Below are 25,611 nucleotides of genomic sequence, written 5' to 3'. Positions count from 1 at the left end.
TAAGGTCTATATAAAAGAGACTTCAGATACAGTATTAGGGGACCACTAAGGTTTATATAAAAGCATCCAAAGAGCACCATCTCATGGGACCTTTTAAGCCAGTATGGTGGTCTAGGATCTTCAGGGATCTGTATATAGCAATATAGCAGCCTCTTATTTTATTTTCAGCTAGACATTATTACACAAAATTAATATCTGCTGTCTGCCAAATGACAAGAAAATGTGTCTTTGGTCTGTGTTGTGTTTAAATGACACCAAATTGGACGGTTAGTTAAAAGAAATATGCCTTACAACAAGGCTTTTGATACTAAATAATCATAAAGCATCTGAATCACAAAAAAAGTCTCTAAAACGCCTTGAATGTCTTAAATGTTTTTCATGGTTAGTGCATTTAGTTTAGACTAACCAGCCATTACACCCATTGTTTTAGGTTTTCACAGGACAGAATTCACCTGTTTAGCAGTTCACCAAGTGTTTCTTCCAAATAAACACAATGGACTCAACTTTATTTTTTTTTTGCTGCAGACAAACATGTCATCCATACAACATAAAGATTATCAGCTTGTGGCTACTTAAAGATACTGTATATTGTGTGTTATTTAGGCTATATGTGTTTGTGTGTTCTTGCAGGACAACGTGAAGCGATTCTACCGTACTCTGATTAACTTCCTGGCTCACAACAGTCTGACTGTGGTGATCTTCACGTTGTCCATCCTGGCCAGCCTCACTCTGAATGAGAAGGTTGGAGAGAAGGTGGGTGGGAAACACTCGCTGCTGCAATCTGCTCACACATTCAAAACCAAAAACTATATTGTACACCTTTTTATTTTAACAATGCATACATGTTGAAACTTGTCTCCTTTTTTCTCTCCCTTAAACGAAGAAAGGTTTTGACCGTGTAATCCTGGTGATTCTTAATTTCAAAAGGATCTTGCATTTTGAAAATTACAGTATTCAGTTTTGCAGTTTATATACATATATTTTGAAACATTGCACCTGAATTTCCTTTGTCAATTAGCCAGTGTAGCCCTGTCAAACATGCATGTTGGGATCTATGCAACCCTGTAGAAAACAGTAGTCAAATATTATTATGACTCACTTCTGAGAACAACTATTTATATTATATGCTAATGTTTTTTTTTATCTCAGCAGTGCAGCAACAGTTCGTTCCTCTTTTCTGTTTGTTCTCCTTTTCACTTCAGTTTATTTTTATTTTTATACTGCACAAATAAAAGAAATTACTCTTACAAGTTGCTTAATACCAGTCACACTCATTCATTCATCTTCTCCTTCTGTGTTCACGTGTTTCCTGCAGCTCTTTGATGCTAAGAACATCCACCAGACTTTCCAGCTTGTGTTCAACATCATTGTGAACGGCAACGGCACTCAGACAAGAAAATACTCCGTTGACCTTTTGGTTGACTTGTTGAAGAACCCCAAGATAGCAGATCACCTCACAAAGTACACCCACAGACGTTTTCACACACGTTTCTCACACATACATCATTTTACCTCAGTGTTTGCCTCAGGGCCTTCTGTGTCTGTGTATTAAAACCTCTTTTCTATTTCCAGGTATCAGCACTTCTCAGCATGCGTGTCTCAAGTTTTAGGCCTTCTGCAATCAAAAGACCCCGACTCTGCAGGAAAGGTGCACACGCCATTTTAACATGTTACATATTATTCTATACTGTATATCTTTATGTATGTCTCCCAGAAATATACACCGAAACCATCCCAGGTGTCTAAAATGTGTCAGTTGTGTTTGAGGGTTAAATGTTTTTTGTGGTCAATTTATGCGTTTTAATATGAGGCTCAGTTGTAATCACTGACCTTTTTGTGGTAAAAGAGGGACTTTTTGCCTTTTATTAGATACAGGACAGTAGAGCAGTGACAGAAAATATGAGAAGAGACGTGGAGGAGGGGTATTCTTAAGGTCTACGGCCGCACAAACATCAGGGTTGTTGTTATTTCACAGCCAGCCTAGCCCTCTAGTTGTACAAGAGGTTTAAAAAAAAAAAATAAGAATATGATTGACTGACCCGTAGTAAGTAAAAGACATAATTGTGTCCGTAGCACCTCGAAGAACTTAAAGTTGACAGAACGCTCGCCCATTTAGTTTTTTTTTTAAAGTTATTTATTGCGAGTTATCGAAAAAAGAACTAAAACTAAATTGTTTTCATGATTGATTGGTCTGCCCAATATTTTCTTGATTAATTTAATCTTGATGTGTGTGTTGTTTGCAGGTGTTGGAGCTTCTCCTGGCCATGTGCAGCGTCTCAGGGCTGCGTTCGCTGCTGTGCGAGGTGGTTTTCAGACCAGCGGCACCCAAACTCCGAGCAGCAAGCCGCAGGCAGGGGCCCGGACTGGACGGCGGACGCAAAACCGAGTCCGGGCTCGCCCTGGTGCAGTGGCTGAGCTCGCCTGTGGATGGCGCGGAGTCCTGCTCGCTCCAGGCCCTGCAGCTGCTGAATGAGCTGCTGGAGGTACACACGACGAATTTAATCATTAAATATCTGATCAAAAATTTGAGTTATATCCAGACATTTGATGCCATTTTGGTCTTTTATTTGCCTCTTTCACTGCTGCCACTTTCTTTACAGTTAGCCTCTTAACTTGCATTCATCTCTGATATCGGTAAAAGTGCAGTCCTTGTTTACGTAAATCTTTTCCTCTTCTCCTCCCTAGGAGGCCTTGGGAGCAGAGAGTGTGTCTGAATGTGTGCTGAGCTTCATAGAAATGTTGCTTCCCGTCCTGTTAGGGCTGCTGAGGGGCCTCAATCCTTCACAGGGAGACGCTCACATAAGAAAACACTGCCACCGCATCACACACGTCACCAGCCTGCTGCTCAATATCCTTCACCTGATTGAACCGGTCAGCTACCCGTGTGTTATCTGTGTGTGTTTTTGAAGCCTTAGTCTCGCATTGCCAGCTCTATCTCCACAGCGCTGTGGAGTAAGGTCTGGCTACACCACAGATACATTCTGGGATAGGAGAAAAAAAACACTCTTGGTTGTTTGCATGTCTTTAAACCAATCACACCTTCTTGAGTGGCGCTAAGCTCCAGACGCAGCAACGGTGGCTCTGCAAACTAGTCTCGTGAAGGAACTAGTTTTTGGTGGAACATTTGCACCCCGCAAAAGAAAACGCCACATACAATATTATATGAAGTTAACTGTTCACACAATACAGTAACATGAGCTGTTTAAATTAGCTGATACATGGTTAAACCACATTGGCTCTTACCAGTGTATCACCGTGTGTACTTCATCCACAGCAATCTCACCAATCGGTCCAAAAATGTCCCAGTTAGAGAGGAAATGACCTAAACACATTCTTTGTAAATCTTTACAATCGTTCTCTGAAAGAACCGAGCAGGCCTGTCTTGTTGCACGATCCAAGTTTTCTTCAAAACTTGCAATTTTTAGCGTGTACCTCTCTGGCTCATAGGATGCTGTTGTTTTCCGTAGCGAAGGGATTTTGAAAATGCCAACAAACAGAGCAGAATGTGAGGGGCAAAGCCTGATAATGTTTACATTTATCCTGTAAATGTATTCCCGTTGATCCACACTATTGAAGCCTTAACTCCTCCACTCCTGTGTGCTGAGGACTCTACCAGATGTTTGGTGTCTCGTCAGGTGAGCGCTCAGCTCTGCCTCTCGCAGGTTGAATCCCTCCTCACCTGTTGTCATAGCAACAGCCCCCTCATCTGCCATCCCCCTGGCTCTGACAACGATCTCAGGTGAGTGAGAGCTGTTATTAGAGCTACTATTCATTAGGGTTGGGTACCGAACCTTGTACTTTTACCGGTACCGACCGAATCACGTCGTTATTACCGAGTATTAGTTCACATAAAATCAAACGGTGCCGAATTTCGTCACACACACACGCAGCGGTGCGGACGACTCTGCAGTTTTAAGTCATAGTGAGTCACGGCAATGCCAGTAAAGTGGTTGCAAGTGTGGTTAGTTTTTCAAAACTTCGTGCAGACACCATAAAGTGTGATATGATATTAATGGCGAGCTGAAAGCTGTTCTTGACTTTACACTTCCTGTGAGACAAGCAGGCACAACGGTAGTTTCTATGCTCAGGGGACTGACTGACAGGCTGAGGTTGTAAGGCAAGGCAACATTATTTCTACAGCACCTTTCAGCAACAAGGCAATTCAAAGTGCTTTACATGAAACATTACAGAGCAATTAGAAACTGTCATGATGAAAATAAAATAATAATAATAATAAAATATATAATAAAATATAATAAATTACAAATACAAGAATAAAAGTTACAGTGAGTAAGAAATTAATTATTCTTCAATTTAATAGGTTGTAGGGATGGGTTTGGGAGGAGAGGGGGAGGGGATTTATTTTTATTTTTGTTTAATTTCTGTCAGTGTAAAATATTCTTAATAAATAACATAATGTTCTAAGTAAATAGGTTTGGAATTATTTTTACAACTGAAATGATTTTTTATAATTACAGAGAGAATTTCAGGTATCGGTACTGGTATTGGTTCAGATGCGAAAGGTACCCAACCCTACTATTCATTCCCTAATGCTGAACAGAGGAACTATAAAAATGAAAAAAATGTTTTTCCAGCTTCTTAAATTTGAATAATTTCTAGTTTCTTCTTCTGTGACAATAAACTGAATATCTTTGAGTTGTGGACATAATAAGAAATTTGAGGACGTCCTCCTTTGGGTTTGGGAAACGCTGACATTTCTTTTATCGATTAACTAACGGATTAATCTATAATGAAAATCGCCATGAGTTGCAGTAGTAGAAAGTTAATTGTACAGTTCTCAGAGGAGAAAGGTGGCATGTGTTATTTTACCAGTAATAATAATCAAATAGTATAATAAAGTAATTAAACTAAAATACTCATTATGGAAGCAAATGGGCTTTGTAAGTGTTACATTAAGTTAATTTTGCTGAAAATACTTCAACTTAAACATACTTTGAATGCATGACTTTTACTTGTAATGTAGTATTTATATCCTTTGGTATTGCTATTTTTACTTAGGTAAAATATCTCAATACTTCTACCACCATTGCAGCATTGGTACAAACAAGTTCAAGTTGTGCGTTTCAGTCAGGTGTGTGCAGAAGCTCTGCTGACGACTCTGGAGTTGATGAGCAAACTGAGACAACAGGTTAAGGACATGGAGACCAGCTTCTACAGGATGTTACAGGTACACTCTCATCACCTCTTTCACCCACTGTGCTTCATCTTTTTCCTTTCTGTCTTGTTCACGTGTTTTCTCCGTGACCTCTCATCCTCTCTCTATGTCTTTATTTGATCTCCCAGGACCAGAGGATAGTGACCCCCCTCTCACTGGCCCTGACGTCCCAACACAGAGAGCGTGTGCAGACGGGACTCTCTCTGTTGTTTGAAGCCACACCTCTCCCCGACTTCCCCTCTCTGGTGTGAGTCACACGCTGGAAACAACACGTCTTATATGCTGTATAAAAACATCTCACTAATCGCCAGTCAATCTCCAAAAACAAATGCATCTGTTGGCACCATCGCAACATGACTCGCAGCCATTTTCCACCGGGCGCATCTGTGCTGTGTTCCGGTTTTGTTCCGTCCTCCGTCTCAGAAGCGGAGCGTCTTACCTGCCGACTCGCGGATATATTGCCTCTACAAGTACTTTACAGAACAATCGCGTGTTTATTAAGCTATTATCTACCTTTTACTCCAAGCACTCCTGCAGTTAAACTCCATGTCTTCTCTTTTCTGGCGTCGTCCCGATAAAAAAAGATTTGCGATGTCTTATTATGTTTTTCCACCTCCAAGATGTATCTCTTGTTGTCCGTGGTGTTGTAGAGGAGATGTAATATACGATATTGGGGGGGGGGGGCGTTTTTGGTAGACTGACTGGATGCTCTCGCTCTTTCACTGCCTGCCCGGCTGTCAGAACGCCCCGTGGCTCACATGAAAATAGACCTGACTCTTATCTTTAGCGGAGCGGATAGCCGCCGCACGCTTCTGGGACGCGCCGTGGTGCGGCTGGTGGAATATCAAGCATCGACTTGAATGGCTGCTATTGCTCGTGGGGCCCACGGTGCCTCTGGAACGCAGCGCAAATGCGCCTGGTGGAAAACCGGTATGAGGGCGCTGTGTGTATTGATTACCCTCTAGGAACTTTAGGTCAGAGGGCCCTCAAAGCAAAGAAATCAAATTACATACATACTTTACAGAATACTTTCTCCCCTTCATGTCTCTAAAAATCCTTTAAATGAAACAATCGGAAGGAAAAATAAGTTTTTGAACTGTTCACAGCTCAAGTTCCTATTAAGGTATAACCTTTGATGAGTAACAAGTAGGCAAAAAAAGCAGCATTGTCTTATTTTCTCAACACATCAACTTGTGGCGGATGATATAGTGCACGTTATGTTGGTAACTTGGCCAATAATAGACTGATTTAGCATTTTGAAAGTTAAATAACAATTCATACAAAGCTGTTAATTTCTACTCGTGGTGAAATGAGTAATTACAATATTCCTTGTGAAACGAAGTAGTTGCCAGTTTCCCGCTTTCCATTTATCAAACTATCTTTCTCAAGTCTGGGAGAAAGTATGGCTGCCAACAACGCCTATCGCCAGAGGGAGGCTGAGCTGTCTGTTAAACGCGTTGCAGTGCAGGAAGTCCCGCCTTTCAGCATACTGGACTGTTCCAGTGGTTCCAGCAGGAGCGTCCACAGTCTGGTTGACAAGATACAGAACGGCTTAGAGGTAAAGTGTGTACGTGTATGTGGGGGACAATACTCTCGAGTTGTATTGTTGATATTGGTGCTATTTTAAATAATAAAAAAAAAAGTTATTGTCAGTCAGTAACCAATTTTGATAAAAGCATAATTTAAATGTAAACAATGTTTTTAAAATAAATGTATAGATACACTACCGGTCAAAAGTTTGGGGACACTTAGAAATGTCCACTCCATTACAGACAGAATACCAGCTGAGATCAGTTGCGTTGTTTTTTTTAACCAGGGCAGCAATTTTCAGATTACATTATGTGCTTACATAATTGCAAAAGGGTTCTCGACTGTTGTAGAAAGAAGTGTCTGATCTTTAATGCAATATCTCCATTGCCCATTATCAGCAACCATTCATCCAATGTTCCAAAGGCTTATTCTGTTTACTAATCTGATATCATTTTAAAAGGCTTTAAAAAAAATTTAAAAACATTGGAGAACCCGCTTGCAATTATGTAAGCACATAATGTAATCTGAAAACTGAGGCACTGGTTAAAAATACAATGCAACTGATCTCCGCTGGTATTCTCTCTATATTGGAGTGGAATGGAAATTTCTAAGTGACCCCAAACTTTTGACCGGTAGTGTATGTATTTATGCATTTACTTTAATAAAAGACTTTCATATATAGTCGTGCTTTAAAGGAACACGCCGACTTATTGGGAACTTAGCTTATTCACTGTAACCCTCAGAAGTATTAATACGTGATCTGGCCGGCTCCAGCATTAGCTTAGCCTAGCACAGATCCTGCAGGAAACTGGTTCCAACTAGCCTACTGCTCCAAATTGTGAAAAAGTGACAAAATAAACATGTATTACCTGTTTACATGTTGTGATTTGTAGAGTCACAGCGTGTACAAAAAACAACGTAACATGAGACACAGCCATCTTCTAACCGTAAACAAACCGGGAACTATATTCTCAGACAGGCTTGCTGCGAGCATATCACTCCGCCCAAGTACTATATTCTTCCGCCTGAGAATATAGTTCCCGGTTTGTTTACAGTTAGAAGATGACTGTGTCTCATGTGACCTTGTTTTTTGTACACGCTGTCACTCTACAAATCACAACACGTAAATAGGAACATGTTGGCATTATTTTGTCACTTATTGGGAGCAGTAGGATTACTGGAACCATTCACCTGCCTGTTCTGTGATGGGCTGATGCTGCTGGAGCCGTCAGACAGCGTTACAGCACGCACGGAGATGAGAAGGGTATGTATGGACTTGTCTAACTCTGGGGGTTATGGTGAATAAGATAAATTCCTTTAAGGCACAAATGGATGTGTACAGTAAAAAATTGTGCCAAACAACATGATGAAACTATTAAAATGAAGTTATTGCTTCCAGTGTAAAAAAGCATGTTTCACTGATGTCCTTTTGATGTTTATAGCTGCAGGAACAGGTGAAGGACTCGCATGTGTCGGAGATCATCGATGTTTATGAACAGAAGCTCTCTGCATTTGCGGTAAGAACGTTAATAACAAGTCAGAGGAGAACTACTGTGACAAATGCTACTAGAATTTTGTTATTTTTGTATTGCAAAGTTTGTAGCGATTGATGGACAAATAAAATTCCTGCTTTGTATCTTAACCCCCCTAATAAATTCTGTCTTTGTTCATCTTATTAACAGTTTATTGTTTGAGTTTAGGTCTGTGGTAACATTTGAGGCTCATGTTTTATTTGATTGTATTACATTTTGTGTTTCTAATAATGTAAGTGTATTCTATTGTTCTTTAGTTTTTTCCCCATCATCTTTTGTTCAAACATGGGGCAACAAAATATTTTATAAATAAAAAATGACTTATTAGATAAATTAATCATATACAGCACAAAACTGCCTCAAAAACACCTTTTTGACACAGTGTCAACAATAACTGAACGTAATGGGATTCACAAAGGGAAGAGTTGCAGGGTGAAGGCATTGGATTGTAGGAGGGTTTCTGAGTTTCTAGTAATTTTAAACTTTTTCCATTTGACCATCAAACCGTATTTTTTTTAGAGTAGATCATTATCTCTCATCCTGGAGGGTTATTTGTTAAAGCAGCTACCGTACTACTGCCGGTGCACAAAACATTCAGATTAATTTTAGAGTTATTACAGTTGTGGATCAATCAGTTAAACATGTTTTTAGCTCTGATTTCTTTTAACAATAATGTGTATTTGGGGCTCTCCGTCAGTCTAAGGAGAGTCGTCTGCAGGACTTGTTGGATGCGAAGGCTCTGGCTCTCTCTCAGGCCGACCGTCTCATCGCTCAGTACCGCTTCCAGCGAGCGCAAGCTGAGGCTGAGGTAACACACACACACACACAAACACACACACACACAAACGCACACACACACACACACACACACTCTCATGGCTCCAGTGATATGGCTGAAGTTATTATTTTTCTACTATTTTAGCTAAACACTTTTTTTTTCACAGTTTTAATTATTTGAGACACTTATCAAGCAAAAAAGCGAACCACTTACTGTCAGGGTTCATACGTTTTGAAAAGTTATGGAATTTGAAAAATGCTAATTCCAGGCCTGGAAAGGTTTTGGAAACATAAAAAGACCCAGAAAGTTTTGGAAAAGTCATGGAATGTTTTTTTAACACAGCATAACAACATGCCATTAATAAATGTATTTTCACCTCGTCCTAACCTCAATGTTCTATTCGGCAGCGATATTATGAATCCCACTATGAACCACATAAATTGTCATTCATTTTATAGTTAAACCTCTGAGGGTAAACTTTAACACAGATTTTTATTCTTATTGTATAATGTCAACTGACATTTTCAGGAACACATAGTCATGGAAATTTGCCGAAAAGTATTGGTTAAAATGTGTATGAACCCTGTACTGCCTGTACAGCCTCTTAAATGTATATGATGATGTCTTTTGGGTTTTTGACTGACAAAACATTTAAAAACTTTGGAAAACTGATATTTGTTATCATTTTCAAACATTTTATCGACAAAAAGATAAATCGAGAAAATCTAAAATGCTTCGGTATTAAGGTTGTATCACAATTTTATTTAAAATATTTTTAGATTACAATGAATAAGCCCTGGCGTGCGGTAGTGGTTTTAGGTATATTCTGTAGTTTTCAAGCCACAATCCCACACCACCTAAACAAACAAAAAATGACATTGCTCAGAATGATATTACTACTATTTTGTTTTTGTGTAACATGAAAAACAGGGCTGGTAGAGTCAAGTCAGCCTCACCATCCCCAGCCTATGATTTTATTCCTCTCGCTCTGTTTCTTTACCTGCAGGCCTGTAAGCTGGGCTGCCTGCTAAAGGAGGCGGAGCGTCGTCGTGAGGATCTGCAGGGCGAGCTGAGCAGCCAGGTGCTGGAGGTGGAGCGCTCTAAGGCCGACATGGAGGAGCTGCTGCAGCACAACGCCCGGCTGCAGCAGGACTCCGAGGAACACCAGGCCCTGAAAGGAGTCTACAACAGCCTGCTCAACAGGTCAGAGGCAGGATAGATACAAGAGACACAGCAGATTCATATACATTCTGTGTTTCTGCAGGTATCGAAAAACAAACAAGACCACGGAATTTAGCTCCTTCAAAAAAGGCCTCCGAAAGTATTATACAATGTCTTAAATTGAATCGATAAAGGTCTGTTGAGTTTAGCAAAATCTTTAGTTTTCTTTGAAATTGGTTAATCCATCTATAGATTTTCTACTACTTATCTGGATCCAGGTCACGTTAATTGATTAATTATATTGCTAGGAATAACTGTTACCTATAAGTAGTGAAAAAATAAGTGTGATATAGATATTAATAAATTAATTCTCTTAATAAATAATTTTAGGCATTATCGTACATACTGGGTCATTCTTGAGCATTCAACCTTGAAAAAGTTATGAAATTGCGTTTTATGTTTTTTTTTGTCTAAAAAAGTCTTAAATTTAGTTTTGGTGAATACAAACTCTAAAATGTAGAGCTGTCCTTGAGTAAAGAAATTCTTAGTTGACGAACACTCAAATGGTTTTGTCGACTAATCGATGAGTTGATTTAATCGACAGATCTGTAAAAAATTTGTTTCTCCACAAACAATCATGTAAAATCATCACTTTAAATCTTTTTTTTATCGCAGATATGCTCATAAGTTTCTTCCGTATGTCATTCAGCATGAAAAAGGATATAAAAATAACTAATCGAAATTGAAAAAAATCTGTCGATTAAGACCTAAAGCACAGATCAGTCGATGTACAGTCATTTTCTTCAGTGTGTAACAGGTCGATCTCTGCAGGTTCAATGAGAGCGAGCGGCTGCTGAAGGAGCTGCAGACGGCTCACATCTCGCTCACCAAACAGAACGACACTCTGAGGAAGAACCATGAAGCACTACAACTGCAGCACGAAAAGTAATCCACACACATCTGAATCTTATCTCTGCTTTTCTCTTTCGCATAAACTTTTGACACTTCAGTCATCAGTTGCAATGAAAGGTTCAGGTAACAGAACCTTCTTTAAATTGTCTCTGTGTGTTTCTCAGGATGGCGTCGGTGTTGGAGGAGAGAGAGGAGGAGATCAGATCCCTCCGTTCAGATCTACAGCAGAAGAACAGCGACATCGCAGGTTGGTCGGACGTCAACATCAGTCAGCTTGTGAAATCTGCGTGTGCAGAGCTGTCTTTAATGTCATAGAGCTTCTGGGATTCATTTAGTGTGTTGGTTCATTTTTATCTGCTGTCGTTGAAATTGCATGACAGATTCTAAGTTTTCTTAAAGCTAACATGGTTATGTTTTCTGGTCATTTCAAAGTGCTCATACATATTCTGCTTTGTTTTTTTTTTCCCTTTCCTTTATTGTGTTATATATCTTCTTTTTTATGCACGTTATAGGTTTACAAAGTGAAAAAGCCCAAAGTCCCCCCCAAAGGGACTTACCATCTCCAACAGAAAACACTGTTCACCAACTGCTCCAAACAGCTCTATTGTAGTCCAGCCTTTACTTCAGAGACCAACGTGGTCACTTTGGAACACGCGCTTTAATGCTTCCGTAGCTGCTAGCATGTGCACCCTCATACTCTGCTTCTGACTGGCTAGTAGTCCTAACCTAGGTACTGTCAGGGCACGCCCTCATACTCTGCTTCTGACTGGCTAGTAGTTTACCTAGGTATTGTCAGGGCCCCCCTTTTTTTTTTTTTTTTTTTTTTTTTTTTTTTTTTTTTTTTTTTTTTTTTTTTGTGTTTTTTTTTTTTTTTTTTTTTTTTTTTTTTTTTTTTTTTTTTTTGTTTTTTTTTTATGTTTATATTTTTTTTTTTTTTTTTTTTTTTTTTTTTTTTTTTTTTTTTTTTTTTTTTATATTTTTTTTTTTTTTTTTTTTTTTTTGTTTTTATTATTTATATAATTAAATAAAATATATATTTTTTTTTTTTTTTTTTTTTTTTTTTTTTTTTTTATTTTTATATTTTTTTTTTATATTTATTTTTTTTTTTTTTTTTTTTTTTTTTTTTTTTTTTCCTGAACTTACCAGACTGTTCTAGCTGTTCTATTATAGGCCTTTACCCACTTAATCATTATATCCACATTACTGATTATTGATCTAAAATCTCATTGTGTAAATATTTTGTGAAAGCACCAACACTACAATATCGTTGCGGTATCGATATCGAGGTATTTGGTCAAAAATATTGTGATATTTAACTGTTTCCATGTCGCCCAGCCCTAGTCCTTACCTAGGTACGGTCAGGGCACGCCCTCATACTCTACTTCTGACTGGCTAGTAGTCCTTACCTAGGTACTGTACATGTGCGACTCCCAACAAAGATGGAACAGAAGTGAGATGTCTCACTCTGTAGCTAAAACAGAGAGCTCAACACACAGGGTGAAAAGAGGAGCTGCAGCAATGTGCAGTACAACAAAAATGTTTTTTTATTTATTTTTTATTTAACCATATAAACCTTGCTGGTATAACCTCTAAATACAATTATGAACCTGAAAATGAGCATAATATGAGGACTTTAAAATGATTAGGAAATACAATAAATACAATTAGATTTTTACCCCAGAGCTGCAGACAATATATAAAATATATAATGAGTATTCTAACATTCAGATGTTTTTCTTCCATATTCATAAGGGCATTTGGTATTAGAACAGCAGTTTCAGTAGGCAGTAGACGTCCTTTATGGTGGAAAAAAAACACAGATTTTCTGCTGAAAATAAAAAAAATGTCCGGACCGCTCTGCTGGACTCATCCTGAGGACGGCTGCTGTATTACAAATTATATCCCTGTTAAACTGGGAATCTAAGGCCTATCTGGTGCTTAGAAAAACACTGAACGCTGATTACCGTTAGATCCTGGCGCTGTGTCGGTGGCGCATCGTTCTTGTTGCTGTGTGATGGCTGCAGCTATTTGATCAACTTAAAGGAAACAATGGCACATACAACATCAAAAAACAAACGGTAGAATTCACATTGGAAAGATTAATTTATCTAACCCTAAGTCTGCCTTACGTTAAAAGAATACTGATGGATAATTCAATCTTTAACACACGCAATATGTCGAGAAAAATAAGAGACAAAGCTCAACATATATGAAAGCTTTTGCGGTTTTGGAGAGGTCAGTGTGCGCGCTCCTTCACTAATTAAAGCCACACAAAATTGGGTTTTTGTTGATCCTGTTATATTACCGAAATAACTATTTCAGTAACAAAGGTCAGACTATAGCTGTCACACTGTATTGGGGAGAATGTGTCTTTGTTGCAGAATGCTAAAAATAACTGTTTTCCTGCAGGTATTATCCCAGGAAACGGGTGGAGATTTAGGGAAGAAATCCTGGTAAATCCTGGGACCTCAATTTCCGGCCTTTAACTCTAATCTTGCTTCACTAAATGCCTTGTCTCGTTCCTGTCAGGTCTGCGCGGGGAGCTGCGTGCCGAGGAGGAGAAGGTGAAGAAGAAGGATCAGGAGAAGAGAGAACTGGAGGAGACGGTAGATGTTTTGAGGAAGGAGCTGAACAAGACTGAGCAGGCCAGGAAGGATGCCAGCATTAAGGTGATGAAGACTACATTTGAAAACATTAAATGGTGCATCAGAAGTTCTGGTCCCACCTACAGTTCATAACTTTAACTGACATCTGTGTCCATTTATTAGTGTGTTACAGGGTTTTCCTGTATTTGGTTTAGATTCTGTTCTTTTATCTAACAAACTCTTAAAGGTCCCATGGCATGACAATTTCACTTTATGAGCTTTAGATAGAAATGAGCTTTATGAGGACCACTAAGGCCTATATAAAAGAGACTTCAGATACAGTATTAGGGGACCACTAAGGTCTATATAAAAGAGACTTCAGATACAGTATTAGGGGACCACTAAGGTCTATATAAAAGAGACTTCAGATACAGTATTAGGGGACCACTAAGGTCTATATAAAAGAGACTTCAGATACAGTATTAGGGGACCACTAAGGTCTATATAAAAGAGACTTCAGATACAGTATTAGGGGACCACTAAGGTCTATATAAAAGCATCCAATGAACACCATGTCATAGGACCTTTAAACAAGGTTTGTAGCTCATATTTTCAGGCTTTATGAATCTGTTATTTGTTCCCATCAAACTATCAAATAAATGTTGCATGAATAAACACCAAAGAAGAAGAAAAAATCACTGCAGTTTAAATACATTTCATCAAACATAGTTGGTTCAAATTAGCAAACGTTTAGTTTGCTTTGATGCAAAACAAATAAATTAAATGTTTATACATCAAAACTGACTCACGGAACTCACTGATTACTAAAACAAAACAAAGAAGATAACCCAGAAAAGGTGTATAACAAAGAGTGCTAAGTAAAACAAAACTAAAACAGTTAAAATATGTAAATAAGAATATGTCTAAAGAAAGAAAACAATAAGACAGAAAAACCTCCAGTAAAGTAAGTTACAAAAACTTTAGAATTAGCTGTTAGCCAGTCAGATTCAAACAGCTTAGCTTGTTGAATATTAATGAGAACTGGCAGAAATCGAGCTGAGTCTTCCTGTAGGCTTTCTATACCACGCTAGAATGGCTTGAAACAAGGTAACCAAGGTATTTCTTCAACAAAAAATGTTAGAGTCCATGGTAGAACTTCAGACATTGACAAAATAATGAAATACATGTGGCAGGGCACCTTTTAAAGGACACAAGGTTTGTTATGATATGAAATATGTAATTTCAGATGTTCACCATGTCAGGTAAAACTACTCTGATGAATCCTATCTTGACACAAAGCTGTAGAGATTTAAAGCTCCTCTGTTTCCTGTTTCCCAGGCGTCGTCCCTGGAGCTGCAGAAGAGTCAGCTGGAGACGAAGTTGAAGCAGAAGGAGGACGAGCTGAACAAACACTCCTCGATGATCGCCATGATCCACAGCCTCAGCAGCGGCAAGCTGAAGAGCGACGTCAACCTGTCGCTCTGAGGAACTATGCAGATGAGTGACCAACGAAAATCATAGATTTTTAAAAAACGGACGATGATATGATTTTTTTTTAAACTTATTGACTAAACTTGAATTTTAAAGTCATATTGTAATCTTTGTATGTGTTTTTATTGTTTGGTAAATAAATGATGGATCTGTATTCATACTGGATTCCTAAGTCCAGATAAAATGTATGTGTGTGTGTTTGATAGTGAGTCCGAGCTGATTTAATTTAATATTAAATTAAATTTGTGTAGGTTACATGCAAACTGGAGCCAGTCATTCTTTAAAATACATCCGTTTTAATCCCATATGTTGTTTTAGTTGGTTTTCATTTTTTACAGCTGAAATTATTATTTTTTAAATGACTTAAATTAAACGTCAAGCTTTGATCTGAAATACATTACACGGATCTTTACGCTTTCTTAACTGTAAAGCATGCGATCGATTGGCCTTTCACTGGTCCTGGAATTTCCAGGAGCTTTAAATTGTTTGTTTACTATAAAGTAACATCAGTAATACGTGGTGTTAGATTTGTTTTACATTCGGTGGATTAGATGGGGCGGTAGGTTTGTTTACCCATTTAGTAAAAAATTGCTGTTGAACAGGTAAGATGGACTTTTCTAGGTGAGGCAGGTGCATCAGGTTACACAGTTTGACCCTAAAGTAAAGTCCCATAATTTCCTAAAACTGTAAGTGCTTTTTCAACATAACGGAGTCAACCTGAATATAGGTAATCCTGTCATCATGCTGCATGGACTCCACAGATTTCCCTTCACAGGTGAATGACAAGATGCATGCTTTTTACTTCTTTTTAATGAAATTCTTAAAGTCTCCCTCCATTAAAAAATAAGTTTTTCCTCATGTTACTTCACTTTTAATGTTCGATCACGGTGCAGAATTATGTGTACAGTTTGTCTTCACATTCATCTGCTTAAAGGTGCTCTATGCGATGTTGTGTGATGTCTTCTCTTGTTGACGTTTGAAGTATTGTCAAACAAAATGGAGGCTAGCTCGCCCCTCCCTCCTCCTCATCCCCTCCCTTCTGCGCACTAAAACGTATGGTATACTAGCCGCATCCAAGGTGGCGCGCGCCATCGTGACGTCAAAATGATGTAATAACCTGCCGGTGCGCCCGGATTTATGGCGCGCAAGCGCCGTTGCGACAAAGCGGAAACAGGAGACCTGAACGAGTTCGCCTACAACCGGATGCCAGGACTCTCAGAGTGACTGCAAGTCTCTCCTGTAAACTTACTGGCTTAAGATGAGTTCTTTTATGGCGAATGAAAGGGTCGATCCCACCAAGTAGGTCATCGACTCAAATCGAAGCATTGACGTCAATGCTGCTGTCAGTTCTGCCGTTGTTTACCTTTTTCTTCTTCTTCTAGTCTGTAGAAAGAGCAATGTTTGTAGCCTTTGCTCATTAGCGCCATCTCTGTTCAGGAGACAACTGCAACTAGTGTCGCGAGCACCAGCACGGGTATAAATAGTCACCGCGATCCCATGACGTCACATATGCGTGTGCCAGCTGGGCTGCTGTTACTGTAAAACACGCTTAATTATTAACCCCCCCCAACCCCCACCCCCAAATCCTTCTATTCGGTTATTGACTGGAACACAGTTTGTTATGTTTGTGGAGTCTGAGCTGTCTTCAGAGACCACTTTTTTTTTTACAGTGTGTTCAGGGGACAGGCAGCTAGCGGATAGTGAGGAGAAGTTTGCTGTATGTGACAAAAAATGTTGTAGCCTAAAAAAGGCGTTACGTCACTTGGAGCACCTTTTTAAAAGCGTGGACCTCGATGCTTTATTCTGAGACATCACAACTACTTTGGAAGCCAACAATACTTGCATAGAGTAGAATTTTAATTGTAAGATCATTTTTAGTTAATTTTTTAAGAGTAAATTGAACTTTTTTTTATTTTTATGGAAATCATATGAAACTATTTAATTATTCAAATAATTTTACATATCCTCAAGCACATGTTTCTAAATTAACTCAAACATATTTAAGTTCCTGTACTGCAATTTATTTGTACTACATCTCTAATTATGTTGTTACTATATCTGACCTCCGCCCTCTTTCCCGTACAGAGTGGAGGTGATGGCAGCCGGCTTCTCTCTCTCTCTCTCTCTCTCTCTCTCTCTCTCTCTCTCTCTCTCTCTCTGTGTTTTCTATTTTCTCTTCTCTGTGTTTCTGCAGCTGCTGCCTGTCCGTCACTGACTGTTGGCAGAAGGTCGGCAGCTTAAAGCACTCGGACTTCTTGTCACCACCAGTCAGCCATGAAGCTTCAGGGTGCAGCACTGAGCACCGTGTTCCTGCTCGCTCTGCTCTCATCTGGTGAGTTACTGTTTTAAAATTTCACCCAAAGACTTTACCTTGTGTTGTAAAACTTCTTTTATCCAAAGTTTGAGTGAGCTACAGTTGCACTGGCGTCTGGTTTTGATGGCCCAAACAGACTTTTCTAGTATTAAAGCAGCAACTGTTTGGTGTTAGTTGTTCATATTTCTATTCATTTTATTTTGTAATGCTTAAACAAATGATTTTCTGCTCACTTGAAAAGTTTTTGCTCTTCTCTGTGAAATTTTATAAACTCTGGGAGTCATTAGTCGATCAATCATTTAGTCAATCAACAAAACTCAATGGCAACAAATTAATTAATTCATTATTCATTAATTCAAATTAATCGTTTTATATAAAACACTTATTTTATAATAGTTAGACAAAGCAAGCATTTGAATATGTAAACTTGGGCTTTAGGAATTTTTGACAGGCATTTTTGTAAATCTAGTTTATGACATTTTATAGAGAATTGTTAGTTGCAGCGCTGCATTAGTCCTTTCAATTAAGAAGTAGTTGTTGCAAGACAAAATCAAAACAATAAGTGATATTTTATTGTAGTTTTCTGGAACCTCCATCTTATCAGTAAATAAATAAACATGGCCGTGTGGTAAACTAGAAGTGTTTAGAGGGGCAGTGTGTACATGACAGGTGGTATTACAGCAGCAGTGTAGTATTCTGAACACAGAGCAGCTGCGATGATACCCTGAAATATGACCGGCATGAAAGTATTCACACACTCTCAGATGCGGTTTGTCTTTGTAAATGTAAATGGACTGTTCTTATATAGCGCTTTTCTAGTCTCAACGACTACTCAAAGCGCTTTAACATTGTACAGGAACCATTCACCATTCACACACATTCATACACTGTACATCATCAGATAATCATTCACACACATTTACACTCCGATGCACAGCATCGGGGGCAACTCGGGGACAAGGACACTTCGACATGGGACTGCAGGGCCAAGGATCGAACCACCAACCTTCCGATTGGCAGGCAACCACTGGGCCACAGCCGCCCCTGTGTGTTTAAATGATAGAGCTGTGGCTTTGAAAACATGAAGGAAAATAAAATGTGTCTCTGTGTGTGTCAGAGTGCTGGGGCAGGAATGAGGAGGAGCGTCTGATCAACTACCTGATAAAAGAGAAAGGATACAACAAAGAGCTGCGTCCCGTTGAGAAGCAGCAGGAAGCCGTCGACGTTTACCTCGCACTCACACTCTCTAACCTCATCTCTCTGGTACAGACCTAAAAGTGTGCGTGCATCTGTGTGTATGGTTTGCTAAAACAATTATCCGTTTGAAGTGAAGCTCAACATGTACCTTGGCTGGGTATCCTTGTGACATTTCTGATACTCCTGCAGATACTAACACCAGAAAATCAACTTTAATTTTTTTCACTTTGAGAGTATGCATATACTTTTTTTTTTGTTTTTTTGTTTAAAACATTTTTTGATGCTCCAGTTTATCTCTAACGAAGAACAAGCTAGTTTTAAAAGACAGAAAGTCAGGATGAAGAGTTGGTCCTCTTTAATCTGTTATTTGTTCTTTATTTGTAGAAAGAAGTCGACGAGACTCTGCTGACCAACGTATGGATAGAGCACGTAAGTAAATGTTACTCTTTCACTTAAGTTGACTTTTTTTTCCTCAATCATTTATGTCCAATAACTATCAATGTTTGTGTCTGCTGATAGACTTGGACAGACTACCGGCTGTCGTGGAATATGACAGAGTTTGACGGCATCGATATACTTCGTCTGCCGACCAACATGGTTTGGCTGCCAGAGATTGTGTTAGAAAACAAGTGAGATTAATTTTCCTTATTTTTTTTCATGTGTGGAAAGAAATTCTTCCAAATCTGTAATAAACACAATGTCCTTCTGTCATATAGCTGATACGGTTACTTTTGGCAGGCCAAACTTGCATTGAGAAGTACTTGTTGTACTCTTTTTATATTTCAAAACCCACAATAATCAAGTGATTTTGGCACATTTGTGAAACTGGCTGGGCTGAAATGTTAATAACAAATGAATCTGAAGAAATGGAAGAGGAGTAAATACATGTGTGATTTTATTTAAATTAAAAAACTATAAACTGGGGGGAGCAGTGCTTCTTCATCTAAAACTCGGCTTTGTGGTGTGCCCCTCGGTTCAATCCTTGGTCCTCTTCTGTTTGCCTTGTATATACTTCTTGGCGGATAATAAAAGCTTTCGATCATGTCATATGTGTGTTTCGTAATCCTACCGTTTTTCTCTCTCTGCCAGTAACGACGCCCAGTTCCAGGTGGCCTACTACTGTAACGTACTGGTGTATTCTACTGGTCTCTGCTACTGGTTACCTCCCGCCATCTTCCGCTCCTCTTGCTCCATCAACGTCAACTACTTCCCATTCGACTGGCAGAACTGCACGCTCAAATTCACGTAAGGTGCTTAAACCAGACAGTGTTTGTATTGTCTGGTGAACGGCTTTACATAAAGACTGGTGCATTTAAGGCACTGATGAATTTGTCTGAAATAGGACACTTGGACAAGGTTGATCTAAATATGTTAAGAAAAAAACCTACCATGTTTAGATATTTACTTTGTGTCCAAATATCATTTAAATACTTAATTTATGGAATCTGCTTTCTCTGATTATGACTGTATTTGGATTGTAGTTATTATATTATAGTGATGTATACTTTCTTTCCTTTTTTAATTTCATTCCATTTAATTTCATTTCTCTTATTTTTAATAATGTTAATCTGTATTTTTAATTTTTTAATTAAATTTTAAATTAAATATATAATATAAATAATATAATTTTTAAAATTGTGAATTAGCTTCAGCTAAAATCCTATAATAGTTTCGATCAACTTCAGACGTTTGTGCAGCTAAAAATACCTTTTTTTAATGCATTTGTGTCTTTTCTTTTTAGCAGATTTTTGTAGTTAAGGATACTTCTCATCAATTTGATTTTAAACTCCGTTTCCCACATTGCTTTGCAGCTCTCTGACCTACAACGCCAAAGAGATCAGGATGCTGCTGAAGGAAGAAGAGGACGAAACCAGCAAATGGACGGTGGAGTGGATCATCATTGACCCTGCTAGCTTTACAGGTAAGTGTCCCCCCAATCTCTAACTCATATTTTAAGGTTTAAACTATTTTTATTGGTGCTACAGATTGCAGCATGTGTACAACTTTACAACTAATATTCTGTCCTCATCATGTTACAGTGGGCTAAAATAAATAAATGTTAGCATGTAGGTGTGGGGGTGCAAAAGTAAGTTTCAAATGTATATTTAATAGGTCTGATGTTTTTAAAAACATCTGCACATCACAACAACTTTCCGATAACTTTCACCTTTGAAGTAATACCACATCTTATTTTATTATTTACTGTTAAGATAGTGGTAAATATGGCAAATTGGGATGCACCAAAAGTCAATATTAGAATGAAGAACATTTATTTAATTTAGTTTAGAGCTGATGTGTCCTAAAATGTTCAGTGTACAAAGAATAAACCCTTTGATTTATGGAAGAACACAGACATTTTCCAAACATTTTTGCCTCACTAGTGCATGGGATCTATTAACAAAGCTGTGTTTAAATTTTCATTCATCCAACAGTTTTGTTTCTGGTATATAAAACCCTCCTGTGCTGTTTGGATGGGTGTAATGGATGAAACTTATGTGGAAGAATCGGGGCCCTAGCCAGACTTTTAGAAATACTGACGTCATGAGCTCAACCCACCATCCCATAGACATGTTTGACTCGACATTTCTGTTCGTTATCGTTATCTCCCTACATGATTGTCTAAATGCTGTTTTCAAGAATTCTCCACAGTAACAGGAATACAATTTGCCAGATTTTAAGGCATTTCACTTATTTTATTTGACTTAAACTGAACATTTTGTCACTTTGTAGATACTGACTTTAAAGTTTATCTACTTTTTTTAAAAAACACAAGAAACTTCCTTTCAGGCTGTTAAAATATCTCTATTTCCAGACACTGTATTGAGGACATGATCTCTTGGAAACATCAATTTAGGGGAATATATCCGTCTTAATGATCCAAACCTCATTCCCCGTCTGTGTCCTGTCATTTACGTTGTTTTCCGCGCTGGTTTTCGACAGAGAACGGTGAGTGGGAGATCATCCACCGACCAGCCAAGAGAAACACCTACAAGCACATTCCCATGGAGAGCAACAAGCACCAGGACATCACCTTCTACCTGGTCATCAAACGCAAACCTCTCTTCTACATCGTCAACATCATCATTCCCTGTGTGCTCATCTCCTTCCTGGCCTCGCTCGTCTACTACCTGCCCGCTGACAGTCAGTGCACATTTTCATTTTTTAACTTCCCTCTATGAGAAGATGAATGGAATCTTGTTTCGTTTTGAGGAAAAATAGTTATCTTTTTTGTACTACTGACCTTTTTAAGGATGCACAAATCTTAATTTTGTATTAGTTTAGCGTCCGTGAACAACTCGATTTGAGCTTATTATGGTTTTATGTTTTAGACTAGCATGCTTCTCAAGTTTACGTTAAATGCTACATTTGATTAACCTTGCATTTACATTATCACACATTAACTGTAAATGTTGACTGCTGCAGGGACAGGAACTTAAATCGGAAATGCGCTGAAATGCGCTTTACCAAAAGAGCCATCTTCCTTTTCTTCCCAGTATTTCTTTTTATTTCAAAAGATTTTATTTAGATTTCCCTGTATCATATGCACTTCGCACGTTGACAAAACAAAGACCCACAATCCTAACAACAAGACAAAACATACACATTTATCCAACATATAAAACAAACAAGCTCAACCTCAGTATCTTCATATCTGCTCAACTTATAGGAAATGCATGAAATATAAACACTAACTTATGTCACTTTGTGTGTGTGTGTGTGTGTGTGTGTGTGTGTGTGTGTGTGTGTGTGTGTGTGTAGGTGGTGAGAAGATGACTTTGTCCATCTCAGTGCTGCTGGCTCAGTCTGTCTTCCTGCTGCTGATCTCTCAAAGGCTGCCGGAGACTTCCATGTCTGTTCCACTTATTGTCAAGTAAGTAACGCACAAACAAAATGAGTAAGAAAGCCATAAATGAACGCAGTACTACACACAGTACAAGAGCTCTCCCGAATTTCTCAACAAAATTTGAAGACATCTTTGTATGCGTGTGTCTCAGATATTTGATGTTCATCATGGTGTTGGTGACGATCGTGGTGTTGAACTGTGTGGTTGTCCTGAACCTGCACTTCAGGACACCGAGCACACACGTCATGTCAGACTGGACCAAGAGGGTAACAGACACACACTCACTCATACACACAACAATCGGACACACACACATACTCCACTGTGTGTGAACTGTAGTTTTTGTAATTGCACATCGTGACTTTAAACATGCTTCTCCAGTTCTTCCTCGAGCGGCTGCCCCGCATCCTGCGTATGTCCCAGCCCTCAGAGCCGGAGCCTTACTGGGACGGAGCGTTGCCAAGGCGATCCAGCTCGGTGGGCTACATCGCCTCGGCGGAGGAGTACTACAGCGTCAAGTCCCGCAGTGAGCTGATGTTTGAGAAACAGTCGGAGAGGCACGGACTGACGGCACGAGCCACACACGCAGCAAGTACGTCCAATAATATCAATGAATATTTTGTTATCTTTAGATTATTTTTTGGGGGGCATTTTGGCCTTAAATTGATAGGAGAGTTGTAGACAGAAAGGGGGAAGAGAGAGGGGAAAGACATGCAGCAAAGGGCCGCAGGTCGGAATCGAACCCGGGCCGCTGAGTTAAGGACTGAGCCTTGGTACATGGGGCTCACGCTTCACCAGGTGAGCTACCATGGCGCCCCATATCAATGAATATTTAAAACTATTCGCCTGATTCTCTTGAAACTACAAAATCTAAGTACACGCCAAAGACATAAAAAAAAAAAAAAAAAAGATGGTTTTTGTCATTTTAGGTAGTTCTAATCACGCTGATGTTTTTAAAAAAAATATTTTTCAGATCAGTTTAGTTTTATTAGTTATTTGATGCTATAAAAATGGGCTGAAACATCATGATTGACAGCTGGGATTGACTTGTGATTGGTCAGGCGGTGTATAATAATAATAATAATAGGTTTTAGACTCTGGGTGCTTCTCAAGTCACTTATATGATAGCTCCTCAACTCCTCGGTCCTCGGCTGAACCGGATGTTGTTCTATCCCTCCTCGGTGAAGGCCGCCTCGAAGCTCTTATTTCTGCCCCGAGGAGCGAGCATGGAAGAGGGATCATGGAGGAGCTATAGGCCAGGATACACGATAGCAGCCTTCCCAGAAGCTGTGCAGCTGAAGGAGTTGCTAACTCCGCCCAAACAGCTGACTAATTAATGTGACGCTTCAGAGGAAAACGTCTCATCCCTCTAAAAACACATTTGCTCGTTGCCTCTCTCCTATCATTTTAACGTCTCTCCCGTGCTTCCTTGGTGGAAGGGACTAAGACGAGAGGAAGGGAGGCAAGTGGAGGAGTCGAGGAGGCAATTTAAGCGACATGAGATGCACCTTCTGGCTCCAAATTACAACATAGCAGCGCTCGTGTCTGGGATTTTTTGGATCACTTTTGTACCGCAGCAGGAAGTGAAATTGCGTTGTTCATCTTTATTAATAGCCTATGTGTGAAATAGGACATGCCTTGGCAGAGGACAGCGCTCTCAGTGCCTTTTTAGCATTAATATATTTCAAATGATGTTTGTTGATACAGTTTGTTCTTATCGTTGTCCTGTGTTGTTTTTTCCTTGAAGCCAAAGACACTTTTCCTCAACATGGACAATACAGTCCCTAACTAACTACACTTTGAAACATAATCATAATTTGATACAAGTAAATGAAACCCTGACATGTAGAAGAAATCTCACTTTTCAACCACATCAAGTATAGTTTTAACCTCTACTTCCTCTCCGAGCTTCCCTCCATTCTCTTCCTTATTATCCCGCGCTCTGTGTAGTTGTAAAGCCGCAGGAAGACGGGGGGGTGACGGATCAGCTGTATGCGGAGATCAAGCCGGCTGTGGACGGAGCAAACTACATCATCAAACACATGCACCACAAGAACGACTACAACGAGGTGAGACGGAGAGAAAGACGGGATGATGTACTGCAGAGAACAGAGGCTTAGCACATTCTTTTATGGGAAAGTGTTTATGGATATGTAATATGTTGCTGTGTTTTATCATCCCTCTCTTGCAATTCTTTTTTAAACTTTTATTTTATTTAATCCCATGGTTTTTATGATCCCTATGTGTGTATTTTATTTTGAAACCTTGTTAAAAAAAGTGCGATATAAATAAAGTTAATTATTATGCTGAAAAATGAGAGAGACCACACTATTTTAGTGAATGAAAATAACTTTGAAGCTCCTCTCTCTCTCTCTCTCTCGCTCTCTCTCTCTCTTTCTCTTTTCCACCTGTCTCTATACTTCTCTCTCTTCGCAGGAGAAAGATAACTGGAGCGGCATTGCTCGTACGGTGGACCGCCTCTGTCTCTTCCTGGTTACCCCGGTGATGACCATCGGCACCATCATCATCTTCCTGATGGGAATCTGTAACCACCCTCCACACCTGCCCTTTAAAGGAGACCCGCACGACTACAGCGAGGAAACCCCACGCCTGCTGTGACACACACACGCGCACACACACGCACACACACACAACACACACACACACACACTGCTTTGTTGCTTTTTAATTATTTTTGTTTGACAACCAGGTACATGGATGTGTGTGTTTTTTCTTCACTTAAATTTGAAGTGAATAACTAAATCAGTATAATGCTATTTCAATTATATTTGTGTGGTTTGAATAAACATTTACACTCCGCAGACATCTTTGATTTTATTTTTTGTTTCTGTTGTCCTACATGCATTTTAATCAGTTTTAAATATTGTTTCCACAGTTTTCAATACTCGAAGACCAAAGAGAGTTTTGATGATGAAAACTGAGCTGAATTTTGAGTAATTAAAAGACACAAATAGCTTTAAATAAAAAAGTGTGGGGGAAAAAAAACTGTTTATAAATACTTTTTGAATAGCTACAGATTAGGTTTACAATGATTCTAATTTAAACCTTCAAATGTTTAAAATGTTCTCCA

The 25,611-nt window shown here is 39.0% G+C and overlaps 2 protein-coding genes across 2 annotated transcripts in view; both read left to right on the top strand.

The window, feature by feature from the left end:
• Nucleotides 1-15,428, top strand: part of cip2a (cellular inhibitor of PP2A) — a 21,868-nt gene extending 6,440 nt beyond the window's left edge. The window contains exons 7-22 of the mRNA XM_039790460.1: nucleotides 631-753; nucleotides 1,316-1,461; nucleotides 1,573-1,648; nucleotides 2,244-2,483; nucleotides 2,686-2,848; nucleotides 3,592-3,739; nucleotides 5,089-5,188; nucleotides 5,305-5,423; nucleotides 6,566-6,734; nucleotides 8,149-8,223; nucleotides 8,936-9,046; nucleotides 10,023-10,219; nucleotides 11,009-11,122; nucleotides 11,254-11,336; nucleotides 13,619-13,758; nucleotides 15,013-15,428. Coding sequence (XP_039646394.1) covers nucleotides 631-753; nucleotides 1,316-1,461; nucleotides 1,573-1,648; nucleotides 2,244-2,483; nucleotides 2,686-2,848; nucleotides 3,592-3,739; nucleotides 5,089-5,188; nucleotides 5,305-5,423; nucleotides 6,566-6,734; nucleotides 8,149-8,223; nucleotides 8,936-9,046; nucleotides 10,023-10,219; nucleotides 11,009-11,122; nucleotides 11,254-11,336; nucleotides 13,619-13,758; nucleotides 15,013-15,159 — 2,151 coding nt within the window. The 3' untranslated portion in view covers nucleotides 15,160-15,428. The remainder of the gene's footprint in view (nucleotides 1-630; nucleotides 754-1,315; nucleotides 1,462-1,572; nucleotides 1,649-2,243; nucleotides 2,484-2,685; nucleotides 2,849-3,591; nucleotides 3,740-5,088; nucleotides 5,189-5,304; nucleotides 5,424-6,565; nucleotides 6,735-8,148; nucleotides 8,224-8,935; nucleotides 9,047-10,022; nucleotides 10,220-11,008; nucleotides 11,123-11,253; nucleotides 11,337-13,618; nucleotides 13,759-15,012) is intronic.
• A 2,011-nt stretch (nucleotides 15,429-17,439) lies between these two features.
• chrnd (cholinergic receptor, nicotinic, delta (muscle)) lies at nucleotides 17,440-25,344 on the top strand. The gene is made up of 12 exons (XM_039790462.1): nucleotides 17,440-17,497; nucleotides 18,597-18,742; nucleotides 19,061-19,105; nucleotides 19,196-19,305; nucleotides 19,766-19,921; nucleotides 20,488-20,597; nucleotides 21,617-21,817; nucleotides 22,436-22,547; nucleotides 22,672-22,786; nucleotides 22,902-23,112; nucleotides 24,471-24,589; nucleotides 24,957-25,344. The coding sequence occupies exons 1-12, from the start codon at nucleotides 17,440-17,442 to the stop codon at nucleotides 25,137-25,139; spliced, it is 1,566 nt and encodes a 521-aa protein (XP_039646396.1). The 3' UTR covers nucleotides 25,140-25,344.
• Nucleotides 25,345-25,611: the final 267 nt, after the last annotated feature.

The sequence above is a fragment of the Perca fluviatilis genome, chromosome 22, assembly GCF_010015445.1.
Source record: "Perca fluviatilis chromosome 22, GENO_Pfluv_1.0, whole genome shotgun sequence".
In the NCBI taxonomy this organism is placed as follows: Eukaryota; Metazoa; Chordata; class Actinopteri; order Perciformes; family Percidae; genus Perca; species Perca fluviatilis.
This window is presented reverse-complemented; position numbering and strand designations above follow the sequence as displayed.